At 40.6% G+C, this 17,494-nt stretch overlaps 1 protein-coding gene across 2 annotated transcripts in view; it reads left to right on the forward strand.

The window, feature by feature from the left end:
* Positions 1 to 17,494, forward strand: part of LOC147259885 (coronin-1C-A) — a 33,932-nt gene that overhangs the window by 4,989 nt on the left and 11,449 nt on the right. For both annotated transcript variants that reach the window (XM_086206118.1, XM_086206119.1), the window contains exon 2: positions 8,516 to 8,712. In XM_086206118.1, coding sequence (XP_086062244.1) covers positions 8,516 to 8,712 — 197 coding nt within the window. The remainder of the gene's footprint in view (positions 1 to 8,515; positions 8,713 to 17,494) is intronic.

Consider the following 17,494-nt stretch of genomic DNA (forward strand, 5'->3'; position numbering starts at 1 on the left):
ATCTCAGCAGTTTACTGAATGACATTTAGGAAAAACAGTATATTGCAAATAGATTAAAACAAAAGAATTTAAAGAGCTCATGTAGCCAAGTGGCTGATTGTTGACCCATACAGTCTTCTGTGTGGCCCTTTATGCCATCACCAGCTCCTTTGATTAGTAATGAAAATGATCAGTGTTTCAAAGGGAGAGCGTGTTTTGTAAAATTAGTTACTGTTCTCATGTGTATCAGCTTTGCAGGAGTCCTCCCATCAAGCTCTGGAACGCAGAGCAGGTGAAGGCTGACTGAGCTACCCAGGGTTTGACAGTCAGCATTACTACAGCTGTGTTTAGGCTTGTTCACAATTCCAGACACACCAACCTCTGGTGTGCCGCAGCACAAGGTCTTTAGATGTGCATAGCCTGCCTTCCTATGGCAGGGCTGAGGGAGGAAGTGGGTCAGGAAGCAGAAGGAAACTAAGCATGAGATATGAGGGCCTGTTGGGTTCTATTAACTGCAGCAAGGCGTGCTGGTGGTGGGGGCTGTGACTAACTTGAGTATGCATTTTTAATGTTTTGAGGAGATGGTTTTAGTAAGAGTTATGGCCAATATCCATTATGTTTCTTCATCAGCATTAATGGAGCACTACCTATAATGTACAGCTGCTCTCTGCTGGAGATTTTTAATGTTTTCCCAGTATCTGACTGTTGCTGTTATTTATTGTGTTGAAATGATTGTGGCCGAAGGAATTTGAACAATAGAAAGACATAAAGCACAAGATTCAATATCTCTGTTACTGATACTTCCCATATCAGCCTGCTGGGATAATCAGCATCCCGTGGAAAGACGCTAGATATTAAGCAGTGTGGCCTCTGCATCTCTGTTGGATTCAAAGATCACATTCTTTCTTTCAGCATGTCTGACATACCTCAGTTTGTGTCCAGTCCTGTCTCTGCTAGATATTATCTCAGGCCACACTTTCAAGAAGACAGTGACAGTAAAACTTGCATCTGGCTTCTGATTGATATCAAGGGCTTGTTGTGGTACCAATTAAAGACATTGAGTGGAATTATTTTCCCTCAAAGTACAGGAATTGGGAAACACTACATAACTTAACCACCTGTGTAACATGTTAGCGTGTGGTTTATTTGAAGGGTATGACATGGTTAAACCTGTGCAGCTAATTGTTGAAACATTAAGAAAAGGAATTGGGGCATCTGACCGTGGATAAGAGATTCTCTGAAAACTCAGCAGTAACCAAGGAGACTGTAAAATTATACCTAGAGTGATTCAAAAAACAACCCGGTTTATGTTTTGTTAAATATAGTGCGTATTTCAGCTTGTTTGTAAAAATCATCAGTTCCCTGTGTTTTGTCTATGTTTGGTTTCCATGTAGAATCAGCTATACTGATATTTGCCTCTCGCTTTTTTCAAGATCTGAAATTAACACCCACCAAGAGCCAAGTGTGGGTTGATTTTCTGCTTTGCTTGTAAATCTCAGAAAACTATGTCTGCCACACTGGTGGATAAATGTTTGTGCTAAAATAGGCATGTAATAGGGTTGGGCAGTATGTAAAAACTTTCCAATCTGCCACAATCAGCTGATCAACCAGTGACAGACGATATTCGCCGAACCAACAAACTCTATCGTATGATAAAAAGCCACCCTGAGAGTTTCCACACACCCCTGCTCTCCCTCCAAATGACTCTCAGGTTTGACAGTTTTGCCTTGGTATATCAAACAATAGATATGACCACTGTAACCAAGCAAAAGCCAGTTGTGTGTGTGCGCGCGCACAATTATTTGCTGCTTGTCTTCTAATTTGAGGGGATGCGGCGGTATTAACAAGGAGTAAGCTGACCCTTAAAGTGAAAACCCATTCAGGAAAAGGAAGATGAAGCACCTGGAAACAAGTTTGGAGATAACAAGTTGCGCAAAGCTGGCTTGAGTAGCATGCAGTGATTGTGAGCTCTGCTGTGTGCCAAACTTGTCTCTTGCTGAACTAAAAAGCTGAATTGTTGTCAGACAATAGCCTGTAGGCTGTGAGTTTGTATTTCACCTAAAGCATTCAGGATCTTCTGCTTTTTAACTGGACTGTTTACCTGCATGGAAAGAACAAACAAAGCAACTAAAAGTGACTTGACACGGCAAAGTATCTGCTCTGTATTTACAGACTTGATGGTCTGGCAGTTGTGTAACTGTTGTTGCTGTTAAATTTGGAAATTGAAATTTCACCTTACAAATAGAGTCAAACTGCTTATTTGGAGAATTGTGACTCCCTCAGTGTTGATTTAAAGAAATAAAACAACTATAATACGGTCTCATAAAATTCTGTGCTCTGTTACTCCAGATTATATAGTGGTCTCTATTAAATCTTTAAAATCAGATAAGAAGTTTTGCAATTACTTGTTTTTAATTATCCAGCAATGGAAAAATGATGGATATTGTGGGGATAGAGTTGTTCCAATGCTAAGGCGTGCTCAGCATCACACTGAACATGCATGCAACTTCTGACACGCTTTCCCTGTGTCTGAGTTGGGAATGTGGAAGTTAGCCAAAAGTTGTTTTGGACTACTGGTGTTGAAATCATTTTAATCTATGAACATCAGGCCCAGTTGATGGTATTAAGATGTGTACACAACCTTTTGCTCTTTAGAAGACTTGGATTGGATCTGGCAATCGGTTTGTCTGTGTTACTTAGCATGCAGTTGAACTTTGAGCCCAATTGCTCTCGTGTCTGCAATTCTCATTTCCTCTGCAAAGTATAAAAGTATACAATAACATTCCTTGAAACACAGGCGCGTAATGCATTGTGTTCCTGTATTATTTAACTTGAGCAGAGCGCAGACCGCATCACTCTGGTTTGGCGGGAGGTGAAAAAAACACCACCTTATCTCATTGTTGAAAAAAGCACTGGAATGTAGCTGGAATCTGATTACAATGGTGGTCTGTGGCCTTGGCTACAGGAAGGGGGATTTAGGTGGCGTCTCATGCAGTCTTGGTGACAAAAGGCATAGGCGAACAGTGTATGGAGAGCATTGAGGTGACATCACTGGTGTGTGTGTGTCTGTAGTGGGGGAGAGGGATGGCATGAGTAACCAAGTGTGGGAAAAAGGAGTCTGAACATTTGTAATGTTACAATGTGAAACATGGTGACATCATACCGATATAGTTCTGTAATTTATTACATGCTATTTTTTGGGGTTTATTTATTACAATTGTATTGTATGTATTGTAGAGATGCAGATGTTAATCTGCTTGAGCCTGAAATGATGCTCGCAGCCTCATTAAATGAGATAGGAAATAATAATAAAGGACAAAAAGAGCTGAACTGGTGCTCATCAACTATTTAACACCGGGGGTCCAATGGCTGGTGTGTCATGGGCTTTCTGGAAGCTCCAGGAAAGATTGTAATGTGTCCTGTTGGACATTCAAGCAATGGAATCTGGACTGGATCATGGATCGGTAACCTCTGTCCCATTCCCGAGTCACGGTGAATTGTATCATTCTGAACATTGCACCAGTTTTGGATCAGAAGAGTTTCATCTCTAAAAATGACCAACAAGCAGGGAATTGTGCAGTCACGGTGTTTTAAAAACTCCATTTGCTATTGTAGACACTGGTATACAGTAGTTTTCTAAAATTACTGTATGATGGAAACTGTTTTGGCTTTGACATAATTCTGCTCTAATTCCGCTGCCCCTCCTGTCCCACAAAGTTTATCCTGATATGTGGCTGGGATTTTCATGTTATGTCACATCTCCCTCATGATGAAATGCACCAGGGACAGTTTTTCACCCCAAAACTAATGTGATGAGAAGTTGAAAGCTGTCCATTCAGTTTGTTTTTGGCAGACACTCTTGTTTGCATCATCCTGAAATGGTTGTTTGCATTTAGATGTAATAACTTATATGTTTTTAATCCGTGTAAAGCTGGTTATCTCATTTTCCAAGAGCTGCAGATAAGTAGTTTATTATATATCCTTGTCCAGAATCATCACCTAGAACTAGACTGGAGTTTGTTCTGACAGTTGTGGAAGCAACTGTTTCATTGGTATGACGTGGTCTTTACAAACAGAACAAAAATCTGCAGTAATATTATTGTCAATGAGAAACCAGTCTGAGGACAAATGGCCGCTGACGGAATGGGGTGGCCCATGTGTTAATTGGAGTATGTGAACATAACTTAACATGGCAGGAGCACACAACATTGAAATGTCCCCTGGTAGAAGAATGTGCATTCTTTTATGCTGTTATGCGTATACACTAAAATCCATGCACTATTTCACTTGCCACATAGTGAGTTTTGCAGTTTTATCATCTTGTAGAAACCCTTTTGGGTTCTGTCATGACTCAGCACCACATAATATGGTGGAGGGAAAAATAATGAGGGTCATCTCTAGGTGCCACATTTGCCTTTGTGTTCAGTTCCTAAAATTCATCGGGATTAAATGACAGAAAAGGTGTTGGTCTTAACATAATTCGAAGGGTTATAGAACAAAGGACGACATGTTGGCACGCAGTCCAAACATGAGCTCTCACCAAGTATTTCCGCTCTTTAGCTGTTTGCAGTCTTATGTCATAACAAAACAATTCCCCTGGGTTTAATGGAAAGCAGCAGTTTGCACTGTGATTGTGAACGGTAAAGGAAACCTCTATATTCTGTAGCAGTTTGCTTTATGGCAAGCATGAAGGGCCTGAATTCCTTTCTTATCAGTTTGCTTTTCCTTTCATATCTTAGCTCGTGGGGGTGACGGAGTGTTTCCTATTTGTCTCTTAAGTCTGGACTTCATTTCTGTGATATTCAGGCTAAGATGTCTTGAGGTGTCATCTGAATAACAATTGAATTAGTTATCTAACCCTCAGTTTGCCAAATGACCCATTTCCTCGACAGACTTGTTCAATGTGAAATGAAGTGGTGGAATGTAGAGAAGGCTGCTAAAAAATTGTGTCATGGTGGTTGTGCTTCCTGTTGGTCATTTCCTCGGGCTCTGGGGCCCTCCTTCTGTCTCTGCACATCAGGGTCAGCGCTGCTGGTTCAGGAGGCAATAAGGTGCATGGTTCTTCTTTCATCTGATTTGTCCAATAGATCCTTTAGGTCTTTTTACTTGAATGAGTGCTAGATCAGTGAGCCGTGAGTCTCAGGAGAACATCACTGGGAAGCACAGCATCCCCCCATGGAGTGTCTTTGTCTGTCTATGGTGTATGTCTGAGGCTGTTAGACTGGTGTCAGTCAGTCAGTCCCTGCAGACACATTTTTACAAATGTCATGGTCTTTGGTTCACCAATAATTCAATGTGCAGGGTCCTTATCATGAGTCTACACGATATGCAAACTAAAGCCAAAACCGGTGTGTGAAAAAAATCTAAAGCTCCATAAAAAAAAAAATTATCTGTGTTCACCTGCAGACAAGTTCCCTTTTTGAAAATCAGTTCACTTGGAAGTGTGCATACAGTGGGGCAAAAAAGTATTTGGCAGCCTCCGATTCTGCAAGTTGTTCCACTTAAAAAGATGAGAGCAGTCAGTAATTTTCATCATTGGTACACTTCAATTGTGAGAGACAGAATGTTAAAAAAGAAAATAAAAATCAAGGAAATCACATTATATGATTTTCAAAGAATTTATTTGTATAATGATGCAGAAAATATTATTATTATAATAGTATTCTCATAGTGTATATAGTATTCTCATTATTTTCATTTTTTTTCACTGTTCAATTATCAGTTACTTGTGTAGTCACAACAGGAAGTTTGCCATTTGGTTAAGGTTTTAGAAGACAGAGCCTAATCCCCTGGGGCTGCTTTAAAGAAACTTCCAGTGTAAGATATGATTTTTCCAAATGTTAAAGTACAGAAGCAAATCTATACTAACTTCCTGTCTTTGCTGCTGGCTGCTATAGATGTAGAGGAAACACCAATGGGTCTCTTGCTTTGTTTGTGTCGGTCTACTTGTGAGGGGCTCAACACCTGGTGTAGCTGTGGGCCAATGTTTTTACGTGAGGACTGAAACAGTTGTGGTCTTGAGGTCCAAGTGATCTCTGTTTCGACTTGAGTATGAACTGAGTCCCAGTCTCCTAGACTTCTGCACTACACTAACAGTCTTATGTGCAGGTGCAGTGCTCTTGACATGATTAAATTATGGGAAATTTTCTGTATTTATAAAATGAATAACTGCCTGGTAACTTGCCCTAATTTCATTTTGCCTTGTCAAGTAGTTGAATCTCCTTATGTGACACAACAAGGCTTACTCTCAAGGAGTGGTGTTGCACAACCAGCTCAAACCCCACCCAGCCAGCTGATGCACAGCCCAGCCCTTGCTGGAAAGCCTTCATTTCCACTGTCTGCAAAATCATATACTGAGATAAATTTAACACATATTTACATTTAGAAACATTAAAATGTAAGGTGTAACATTTGGTGTCATAGACTTATCTAAAATGCATGTTAAATTTATTGCATCGCTTTCCTAATTTACATCATTATTTTTTATGTAGCAACCTGATTCCTGACCTGAATCCTATGTATCACATACAGCTGAAATATAAAGTTGCTAAATCAATCTGGTGACATTTCCAGACATCCAGGCTAACAATTATCTAGCGTTTATCTACTTGCATCGACATTAATTTGAAAGGGTGTTTGTGTGTGTGTTTTTTTTTTTTTCCTCCATTGTTTGAAAATTTAGTAGTTCTAATGGCTGCTTTTTTCATGGGCTGTCGGGACATGGTACATCCCTACAGGAAGAGCATCCTGCTTACATTGTGATCCTTGGCCTGTCGGAAACATGCTATGCACACACCTCTTTTATATACACACAAACACACACACACACATTCACAATGGAAAACCATCGCTGAAACATGCCCCACATCCTGTGCTCTGCTTTTGTCGTGTTGGTGATTCAGACTGGGAAACTGTTACCATGTGCTGTCAAAAAATAAAAAGAGGATTGATGAACTTCCCAAAACCAAGACCACTCAGGAGCGTTTGTCATTCTTGAGGTTGTAGGTCAGATTCAACTTTGATCTTGGTCATGTATCTGACACCAGCCAGCTTTCCATGATCTTTGGAAGAGCTCTGTTATTGTAAGCTGAGCAGTGGGACTTGTAGCTTTTGAATGGGCTTGTTTTTGCAAGCTCTTTTATCTGCCAGCAGATTCTTGTCCTGGTGAATTTTTTTTGCTGAACGAGCTACAAAGTCTGTTTTATGTTTGGATTGGATATGTCCTATTTTCCTTTGGAAGTGGTTCTTTCAAAGTGTGCAGCAAGTAAAGGGTCTTGGTACTCCAGATGTTTAATATTTGGCACAGCAGAAGATGAAAAAGGGCACACAAAAAATTGGGTTTTCAATCATATGAAACATTTTTGAGCATGTTTTTCTTTTTTGAAATGAAACTATTAAATTAGTTGTGCACCAGATGAAGGATGTCATAACACAGACATTTGGTAGACAGTACTAATTCCACTGAAATTCTGTCATTATTTAAACAAAATTCCCAAGACAATGAATGCATTTCTGAATAAACTCCTGCTGCATACAGTCTCTCTCTTGGTGGATGGTAAAGGGGACGCCTGGGGGTGCGGGGTTGCTACAGGGTACAATATAAGCACCACCAGCTAAATTCTGGTAAAATCTGCAAGTGGCAGGTAGATCAGCTATTCGCCAGCTTTAAAAAAAATGTTAAATTTCCACCCTGCTGGCAAGCAAAACACACTATTTGTATTTCAGACCACAGTAGAGCGCTTTGCTGTGCTTGAGCGTCAGAAATTCACACAAATGGTCTCTCTCTCTCCTTCACGCACACACACACACACACACGCTAATGCTGCAGCATTTGTGGCAACCTCACTGTCTCCATACATGAATGGCTGTGTGTCATGCCCCCCCCCCCAATTCTACAAGCAGACCTGTTGCTGTACCTGACCCATTCTGTGTATTTTTATTTTTTTATTTTTTTTGCTTTCTGTATTTAGGCAGTTGGTGAATTGTGTGGATTATATGGGAGTAAGAGGTTAAAAAAAAAATCCACATGATGGAGGACAGATGAGAAAAACAAGAGCTTTTAATGGAACTGCATCATTTTCAGCTTGAAATAGTCTTATGTCTTTCTCAATAGTAGTATTGGTAGCGGGAGCATGTAGAAGGATGTGGAGCTGAATCATATGTTTAGCATTATCATGTAATTTTCAAAATGGGATGTTAAAATGTGGTCTATAAAATGTGATGCTAGTACAATTGTTTTTGTGATTACCCTGAAATCTATGGGAGACCCTCTGGAGTATTGTGAATAGCAAGGTTTTGTTACAAATTTATGGAAAAACAACTGTTCCAACAGAATTTATGCAGTTTGTGGTTGGAGTTTCTTGTGCTTTACAGAGTAGCCCAAATAGTTCCCATTTCTGTTGGTTCATATTACAGCTGTCCATGTTTTATTGTTTTTTTTCCCCCGCATTTCTGATCTAAACCTGTTCACTGATGCCTGCATCTCCACGTATCCTTGAGATGGTTTGCAAACTAACACTCTCTTGTCTTGTCACAGATATGAGACGAGTTGTACGGCAGAGCAAATTCCGTCACGTCTTTGGCCAGGCGGTGAAAAATGATCAATGCTACGATGATATCCGGGTGTCAAGGGTCACGTGGGACAGCTCCTTCTGTGCGGTTAACCCCAAGTTTGTTGCCATAATTATTGAGGCCAGTGGCGGTGGGGCATTCCTCATTCTCCCTCTTCACAAGGTAAGTTTATAGTGAACGATGTAGTAAATGCCACGCTGGATTAGTGCTGCAGCTTGTGTGTATGTGTGAAGATGGAGATAAACTGGATGTGAAAGCATGTCTGCACTTCTTGTGTCCTCATGCTATTTCGGTAATGCTTTATCTGCAAGTATCGATGAAAAAGTGTTTTTTTCTCTCTCTCTCTCATTTGTCTTTTTTCCCCCTTTTTTTCTACTCTCCGCATTTATTTTGTTGTGCAATTACCTCCTCTTTTGTGACACTGTCACCACCAGCTGGGTGTAGGTAAAGATTTCATGCGCTGTCGGGCCTACTTTTTCATCCTTTCAGCAAGATATCTCTGTGGTAATGAGGCCGGCTTCTGTGTATATTCCTACCCCCATGGGGATAAACACTTTTGATTTATATGACCTCATGTCTTTCCTTTAGTTCAGGGAAAAAATTAAGCTCTGCCATTGGTAAAAATTTTTTGTTTTGTTTTAAAAAAAATTTTTTTTAGATCAAACTGTCAACAGCCGTCTCACAGCATAATGACCGCTAGGAACATTTGACCAATTAATTATTTCTGAATGATCTCACCATATGATGGTTATATTTACCAACTGGGTTGTTTTGAACCTAGTGATGCTCTGACTCACAACTGTGCTTTGAAATGGTGTAATTTTTTAGCCTTTTTAAGGCATTGTGTTCAGTGCGGTTTAGTGCATGTGATATTTTCGTTCCAGATGATTTCAGAGGATCAAATTACGTTTGGAAATTGTAAAATGTGTAGAAGTTTCTCCGTATCAGCCATGACAGAGATTGAGAGGCATTCTGAGAGATTACATCCAGACGAGCATATTATTCATGAAGTAGAGCAAACTGAGCTGAAATCTTTTTTGCTGAGTAATTTTCATTTAAAACTTGCCTCTCAGTGGCAGGACTGCTGACTCTTCATGCCACTGCACCGCACAATTAATGTTTATCAGCGGGCTTCTCACATGCCCCCATGTGTACAACAAAAACTACACCAAAGCCCTGGAGCGAAGAGTCTTCTGATCCTTACCTCCATATAAGGAAGCACTCCACTTCATCATGAGAAACTCCTGGGTTGGGCAAGACCACGTTTGAAGAGTATTTGGCTGTAAACAAGTTCCTGGGTCAATACATCCCTCTTTTTTTTTTCTTTTTTTTTTGGGCAATCCAGCTTTCACAATCAGGCTAATTAAGGTGTAATAGAGGTTTAACTCTGAATCCAACGGGGAGCTTTGGCATGTCCCCCAGAGAGCCCTCGAGTGCCACCGTGGTTGGTAGCAGTGAGTTGCAGGCTGCTTGTGTCAGGCAGTGTTCCAGCCAGTGGCCAACTGGCAGGTTTGTGACACAATGAGTGACAGCAGAAGTACTTCACTGCTGTTGACAGATCTAACCTGTCCCTGTAATTAGTGCACACAAGTACACGAGCATGTCATCTGAGGCCGCTTTGGCATTGGAGACGGGATCCTTAGGCGTGTCGTCACACAGCTTGCACCTCTCAACACCCCATTCAATTCAGAGCTTGTACTGGAGGTGGGCTTTGAGCTTGACTGGTTTCACACTCCTCCAGCCTTCCTCTCTGTGTCTGTTTGAAGGAGCTGCCCTCTGCATGCCATATCCCAGTACAGTACTGGTGTGTCTGCTGAACAAAGTCTGCTTTCACTACTGAGTTTAAAGTTGTGGGAGACTGAGATCTTTTTGAAACCTCATGCAATTTCCTCAAGTAAGGCAGATTTTTTAAAAAAGCCCTTGATTTTTTTTTTTACATTTATTTTTATTTTGGCTCTTCCCATATACTAGCTGGCGGGCGTGACACAGACTAATCTCTCAGATACAGTCTTTTCCTCATTTTAACAGTTCATGCATTGAGAGACAGGAGCTGAAACGCAACACCGTGTTTTCATGTATAATAGTATGTGGTGTATGCTGGTCATGACTGTTATGACTCTTGACAGAGTAACCAGTATGTATGGCCATCAAACCATTTCAGGGCTCCACAGTATGAATTCTGTTTAATTTTTTCCAGATCCCTCTTTATTTTTCCCTGTATCTTTTTTATTTCCATTTTAATTCTCTTGTTTGAACAATTCGAGCAATTTTTGTTATAAGGAGCATTTAATCACTAGGGGGATAAATGCAATTTGAACAGTAAAATAGGAAAAATGTATGGATTAAACAAATAGCGCATTTGATGTAATGATAACATTGCACCATTTTTAAGGAAAAGTACAGTAATACAGTTATAAAACAAATGTTTTAATCTTTTTGGAAGGGAATTGTTTTCCAGATTCATAGATGTGTTTTCTTTCTAACTAGGTTTAGCTGGAAGTGCTCTCCTTTATCAAAATGATTATCTCAAAAACCAAAACACTGACTCATACAACTTAGGGACAATTAAGATATTTTGTTTGTTTCTGCTGTATATTCATAATAGTCTGGATCCATGTGAATCTGTGTGAGTCTTTGTTTTCCAAGTTGGATTCATTTTTTCTGCTCTAGAAATCTCTTAACTTTTGCATTTCAGTTTCACTAAAGAATGTAAAAATGATGATTGTACCAAACAAGCCTGTTCCCTTACATCTGGAGAGTGATTTGTAGGTCAGAGCATCTGTGGCATGTTTTCTGGTTAATTCCATTTTTATTATAGAATTCAACTCTCTCCATGTTTACTGTATCTTTGGCATATTAAGGCCAGATCGGATACTCCCTTTGTTTGCAATTTTTTTCCCCCTTTAATTAAACATTAATTTTTGGCATTTAGCATGAGTTTTTGCGACAAAGCAGGTCCGTCTGGAACTCGTAGTCCAGCCCCAGCTGGCAATGGAAGTCTCAAAAGTGGGCCGAGTCTGTTCCTGCATACAACCGCATTGCAGTGGACGAGTACTCGAGTTCCTCATGTCATCTAACATGCTTTCTAATAAACTGAAAGAAAGAAGTATAACGGTGATATCCCTCAATTAGAAAATGGTTCAGCTAATTTGAGGCATTTGTACAGTGAAACTAAGCTTTTTCCACTGGTAACTGCTCAATGTACAGTGTCCTGTTTGAATTTGAGCTTTTGTCAGATTATGCTATGCCTGATTGAAGGATGCTTGTGGTTTGAATCACTTTGGTCTCATTTCATTTTTGTTGCAAGGCCCACATCCCCTAAGCGCCCCCACCTTCCTACCCCTTCCTATCCCTAATGGGAGGGTGCATCTGTCCTGCTAGTCCATCTGCCTACGCTGTGTTTCCCCCAGCCTCTGTGGGCAGCCAGCTGCTCAGGGCCTTTGTCCTGCACTTACTCCCAGCGCGGCCCTTTGTCATTACCACACTTTGGCTGGGGGGGAGGCAGAGGTGTGATGATTTCCCTTCCAGCTTCACTATTAAGCCATATGCAACTGTGTACAATGACAGTGAGAGAATATTCAAGATGAAGTGATGTGCCCCCAACATAATTTTCTCTGTAATTTTGTTTGTCTGGAATTGGACAGAAAGCATCTCTTTCAAAGGCCAGAGGTTACGTGATCTGTGACCTGACCTGAGGTCTGAGACTTATTTTACGCCACAACCAATGGGGCTGTCTCATTGTGTGACTCAGTCGGGTGAGGTGAGTGGTGCAGGCCACTGTGACTCAGCGCAGCCATGAGTATTGTTGCTTCGTCCTGTCAGAACACAGGCTTTTATAGAGAGGGCATCAGATGTCCAGCTCAACACATGTCATTCCCTTCCCTCATGCTTTCAATCTCACCCTTTCTCTCTCTTAGCAGGATGCCCACTAATTTATTCCCTGATTTCCATATGAAGGAAGCTGTGGGAATGAATGCAGCAGCTAGCAAGTGAAACATTCCTGATAATTCCCCTCTCTGTCTTGCTCAGCATAGAGAGAGGAATTCTCAGTGAATTATTTTATTTTTCGAGATTTAGATCCCTTAACTAAAATGCATTTATTGACTTTTAACCTAAGAATGAGATTCAAAGTGCTGTGCTGTCTTTCCCACTGTAGCCATCAGTGTCTTTCTTTTCCGTGCAGACCGTCTTATTTTGTGAACTGGTTTAGTCTATTTTTGAAGATTGATCTCAAATGAAGGCATTACAGCCCGTAGTGTATTACCTAATGTTGAAGCCATGTTCCGTGTTAGTGCTTCAAACTCTGCCTCTGTACAGACCAAACAATCAGATGTGGAGTTTGTGTTTGATTTGGATTCTGTCCCTCAGTGCACCATTCATCCAATGCTGAACCTTTGCTGTTAGTAATCCCTGGGTGTGTGCACAGTGACACATTATTTCTGTTCTGTCTCACATTCACCCGTTCGGCTGCTAAGCTGCGCAAAGTCTCAACATGCAAAAATACACTTGGCCTGCATGATATCCAGGGTCTTTCCCCATACTTTGGTTAATTTATGTTCCAAGACCTCTATACTGCTCGCTCGCCTCTGCCTTTGCTGCTTCTGCCGCTCAGTCCTGCTGACTGCAGATTTTACCATATATGGTCAAATCTGCTCCCTGCCTGACAGCCTTCCAAGACCATTTCCTCCCTGCCCTGCTATTGGTTGCTTCATGCAGTGTCAGTACACATGTGAATTCTGGGATAGGCCAAAATATGAAGAGCGGCCAAGATGAGAACTAGGTTGAAGTCAGATGTTGTATCTGTTACAGTCCTTCATTTTTTTAAGTTCCATATTAAAATGATTTTTTACAGTGCTAATATTCATGATTATGCAAATATTAATGTTAAATATTCCAAATCTTAATGTTGACATTATGTTGGATATATGTAATTCTTTAAACAGTTGTTCCCTGTCATACTACTCTCAATAATAAATTATGTGTACACTGCAGTTTTCTCCAGGGCTGAAATGTTTCTGGGTTGCTGTCATTGATATGTTCCCTCTAAAATATGTGTCATGGCCACAGGTGTTGCTGTATCCCAGCAGATGTCCGGATACTGTGGCCAACCTTCTGAGAGACTACAATATCCAGAGCAGTCTCATCAGACAGAAGAGTCCTTTTAACTGCAGTAGCTTCTGTGCCACAGTGCATAAAATACCCCTAAATGGTTCCTATAAGGAAAAACAGCAACTAATCTTAAATGTTTATAGAAACATGGATTTGGATGCCCTCTGTACATAATCTGATTAAGTCTCTCTAGGAATTAGGCCTGTCCCGGGTTGAACCCTTTGCCAGAAACCCCAAAGCTAACTAAGATTCTTCAAATCCAGAAGTTCTCTAACCATCTCTACACCAGATTTGCCACAGTTCATACACTTCCTTCATGTTGAACGTCCTCTAAGAGCAAGAGGTTGTTGGCTGGGGTTTTTTGTAACATGCATCAAGAATTACAGCTAGCATATAATTGGATTCGTGGATTGCAATTATAACTGAGGGCCCCCCATTCATCCATGATGTGAAATAAGGAATAATTCCTTCAGTCAGCTACAGCAATGTCTGCTGCTGCTGCCCTGTGATTTTTGATTCTTGCTGTGATTATGACCATCAATAACAGACTGTTTCTTTTCAATTCATTATCGGCTGTGGTTCGAAAAGTGGTGACTTGTAACCAGAGAACAGTCGCATGTTTTTATTTACCCTCATTCAGAGAGAATGAGAGGAAGAGGGAGCGAGAGCACTGGGAGAATGCAAATCTTCCATCATATCCAGCTGTCTTTTATTGATTTTTTTTTTTTTTTTTTTTGGAAGGAGGGAAGAAAAACAATGAATTGTCAAACCATCGTTCTGAACAGCCAAATCTGAGTCAACAAAGACTCTCAGCAATGCACCAGAAATACAAGAGTTCCCGGCAGTTGTTACACCTCCTGTATAGGTATACAGTACGGCCTCTATCTCTTTATCTCATGCTTGCAGTCGGTCCGTAGCAATGCAATCTATTGTTCCTCCCCCTTCATTTCAGAGGTTGTAAATCCTGTGAAGGTCCGGGTATGACAGGACTTCTGCTGCTTCTGTCTCAGCCGTTTGTCTCAGCTACACAGATAAAGAGACTTGTTAAAGTGGAAATTTCCATTGAACAGTGCCGGACAGTGTGCATGGAAGACCCATGTGTGAATCACATATTGAGGAAAGGAAGTGTGCAGGCCTCTTGTGTGAATGAAAAGAATGTCCTGTCGTGCCTTCGGGGAATGTTTCTCTGTGTTTTTGTGTGTATTAGTGTTGTTCTTTATATCTATCTGTATGATTCACTTGTTTTATGTGGCCTCACTTGTTGCTATGCAACTGGTTGCATGTTGCTCTAGGTGTGAGACATTCCTCTCGGAAGATATAAATGTCTGTCGTATAGTTATGGACATGCAAGGTCCTCAATGGCTGAGTTTAGTCCCTTGGTTTTGGCGTGGGTGTTGTTTTTTATGATGGTGATGTTTATTTTCCTTGTTCTGGTCAACCTGCTCACTTCTACATCTCGAGTTTTCCTTGGAGAAGATTTTCTTGCTAGGCTGGTTTAGTCTGTTGGGGATATGTGTCCTGCTGATGTTCCTCTGTGGTTGAATGTTCACCTGTCAGCTGAGGTCTTAGTGAGTCAATATTGTTCAATTTAATTTCATTCTGATGCAGTTTGATGTTGATTCTATTCTTTAAAAATAGCAATATTCATAGATGTAGCTGAAAGAAAAGGATTAGTTTAGCTACTTTTGTTTGGGAAATTAGGAAGGCATCGAGTCCAGTGACTGTGAAGGTTTGTCTTGTTATTGCAGTATGTTAATACCATTTCAGCAGGCTTATGGATGGCATGACTTTTTTTTGTTTCTGGACTTGCTACTGAATCCAAAATGCGCCCAAACATCTGCTTTGAGACTCTGGGGCGTCATCCGCCACTGCAGTTGTTGTTAAGCAGAGTGGGGGCTCTGTAAGATGTGAAATGGGGCCAGGCTGACTCCTACAGGACCAGGGAACTTGGTCACAATGGACATTAAATCTTCCTTATTTTTCATTTGTAAAACAATGTGGATACGTTTGATCAGAATTTCCAAAACAGCAACACAAGCAGAGGTTTTGATGGTAAAGATCATTTGTTTTATTTTTTACAAATAATCCCTTCATATAATGTGCTCAGTAACACCCATTTAATAAAATTATTGTTTTGCTTTTTGTCCTCTTTTGTTAAATAGACACATTTATGAATGAAACCATGTCAGATATTTTGAGGGGAGAAACAGTGTTAGATGGAGCTGTTAACAACTTGTAGACATCTAAATGTGACATGATCTACATGTTGCTTTTTTGACAGAAATTTTCAAGGTTGGAGAACAAGAATGAAGCAATTCAGATAGTGACATCTGTGGCCTATCAAACATCTATCAGTGGATAGCATCTGATGTAGCACAGGTGAGATGTTTACTGTCAAATAACTTATGCTGCCACATGCCACACAGCTCTGGGACACAGTAGTATTTGGATTCAAACTTTTGTATTCTGCTTAAATGGCTGGTTTCAAAAGTGTTGTGCTCCTGACAGGTCTTGATCGGTGGGGAAACAGTGAAGGTGGTCCAGGTCTGGCTTGACCAAAGTTAGATGTCCATATTGTGACTTAGCAAGACTGTTAAATCATTTCTGTATGATCGTTGTCCGAGCAAAATCTTGTTGCTTGTCAGTGGCAGCTGAATTGAGACTGGCATATGGTTTAGTTGGGATATCTCACTTTAAGACAAATACAGACTTGCACTTTTACCTGAAGCTCTGTTTCCCTAGAGGAACAGATCAGAGAATGCAACAAGTTGGGACACGTGACCTTATCTGCACTTCTCCTCAGAGGTGATATAATAACATGAGCTTTGTGTTTTAAGCTACCCACCTTGTGTACAGTCTTGGTACTTCCTTTAAAGTCAAACTGTTAATTGCCATTGCTAACAATCACAGTGATCTCACTCCATACAAATTCCATGCCTGCTTTGTGTGTTATGTTATCAAATGCTTATGCAGACTTGAGGAAAGATCCAGGAGTTTTTGTTCTTCAGACCCTGGAATTCCTCATCATGTATATCAGACATAAACACCATTAACACCTCAAAGGGTGCAATATTTGACACCCTAGCAGCCCTCCTGCTCTCATTAGTCATAGCCATACCAGAGCTGCCTGGGGCCGAAGTGTGGAATGTGAAGAACGTTCGCCTCTCTGGTCAATCTGTCTGCCTGCTCTGCCCTGACCGGGTTGATCAGGAGGTCGAGCTCCATGCCTCAGTTCAAGTGTTACTAGGACTTCATGGTTCATTGGTAGTCATGGATACTATTAATTCGTAACTTTTTTGTTTTTTGTTTTTTTGTTTTAAAACACATGTATGGTTAAAACGTTAATGCTGAAAATAGCCTGATGTATGAAGACATAAATGAGTCATTGCAACATGTCTAAATTAGTCAACGTGTTAAATCATTCCCTGTCAGTGCCTTAATCTGTGCAGAATCTATCAACCACGCTTCTGTAAGGTCACACACAAAGTATGAACCAATCAAACTACAAAAAGCATTTCTTGTAAAGAAACTGTTTACATGCATGTAGTTACATGTTGTTCCTCTTTTGTAGTTTCTAACTTTAAATCAATCTTCTATCAGTTGAAGCTTTGGAAGCTGTACCTCTCTGATCACTTTATTTCCTCAGACTTGTATCGACCTCCTCGCACACTTCGATTTGTGATTAACTAAAAAGGAGGTTTTTAGACAGACCCGGTGTCAGAGGTAATCAGACTGAGATCCAGCAGTAATCGTATCTGATACGGGATGATGCCTCATAGAGGCTTATTGACAGTGATATCAAAGTCTGCTTTCTCTCTACGTGCCTCCAGGGTTG

Source organism: Aulostomus chinensis, chromosome 6 (genome assembly GCF_037954235.1).
Source record: "Aulostomus chinensis isolate RoL2024-O1b breed Wild chromosome 6, RoL_Achi_v1.0, whole genome shotgun sequence".
Classification (NCBI taxonomy): Eukaryota; Metazoa; Chordata; class Actinopteri; order Syngnathiformes; family Aulostomidae; genus Aulostomus; species Aulostomus chinensis.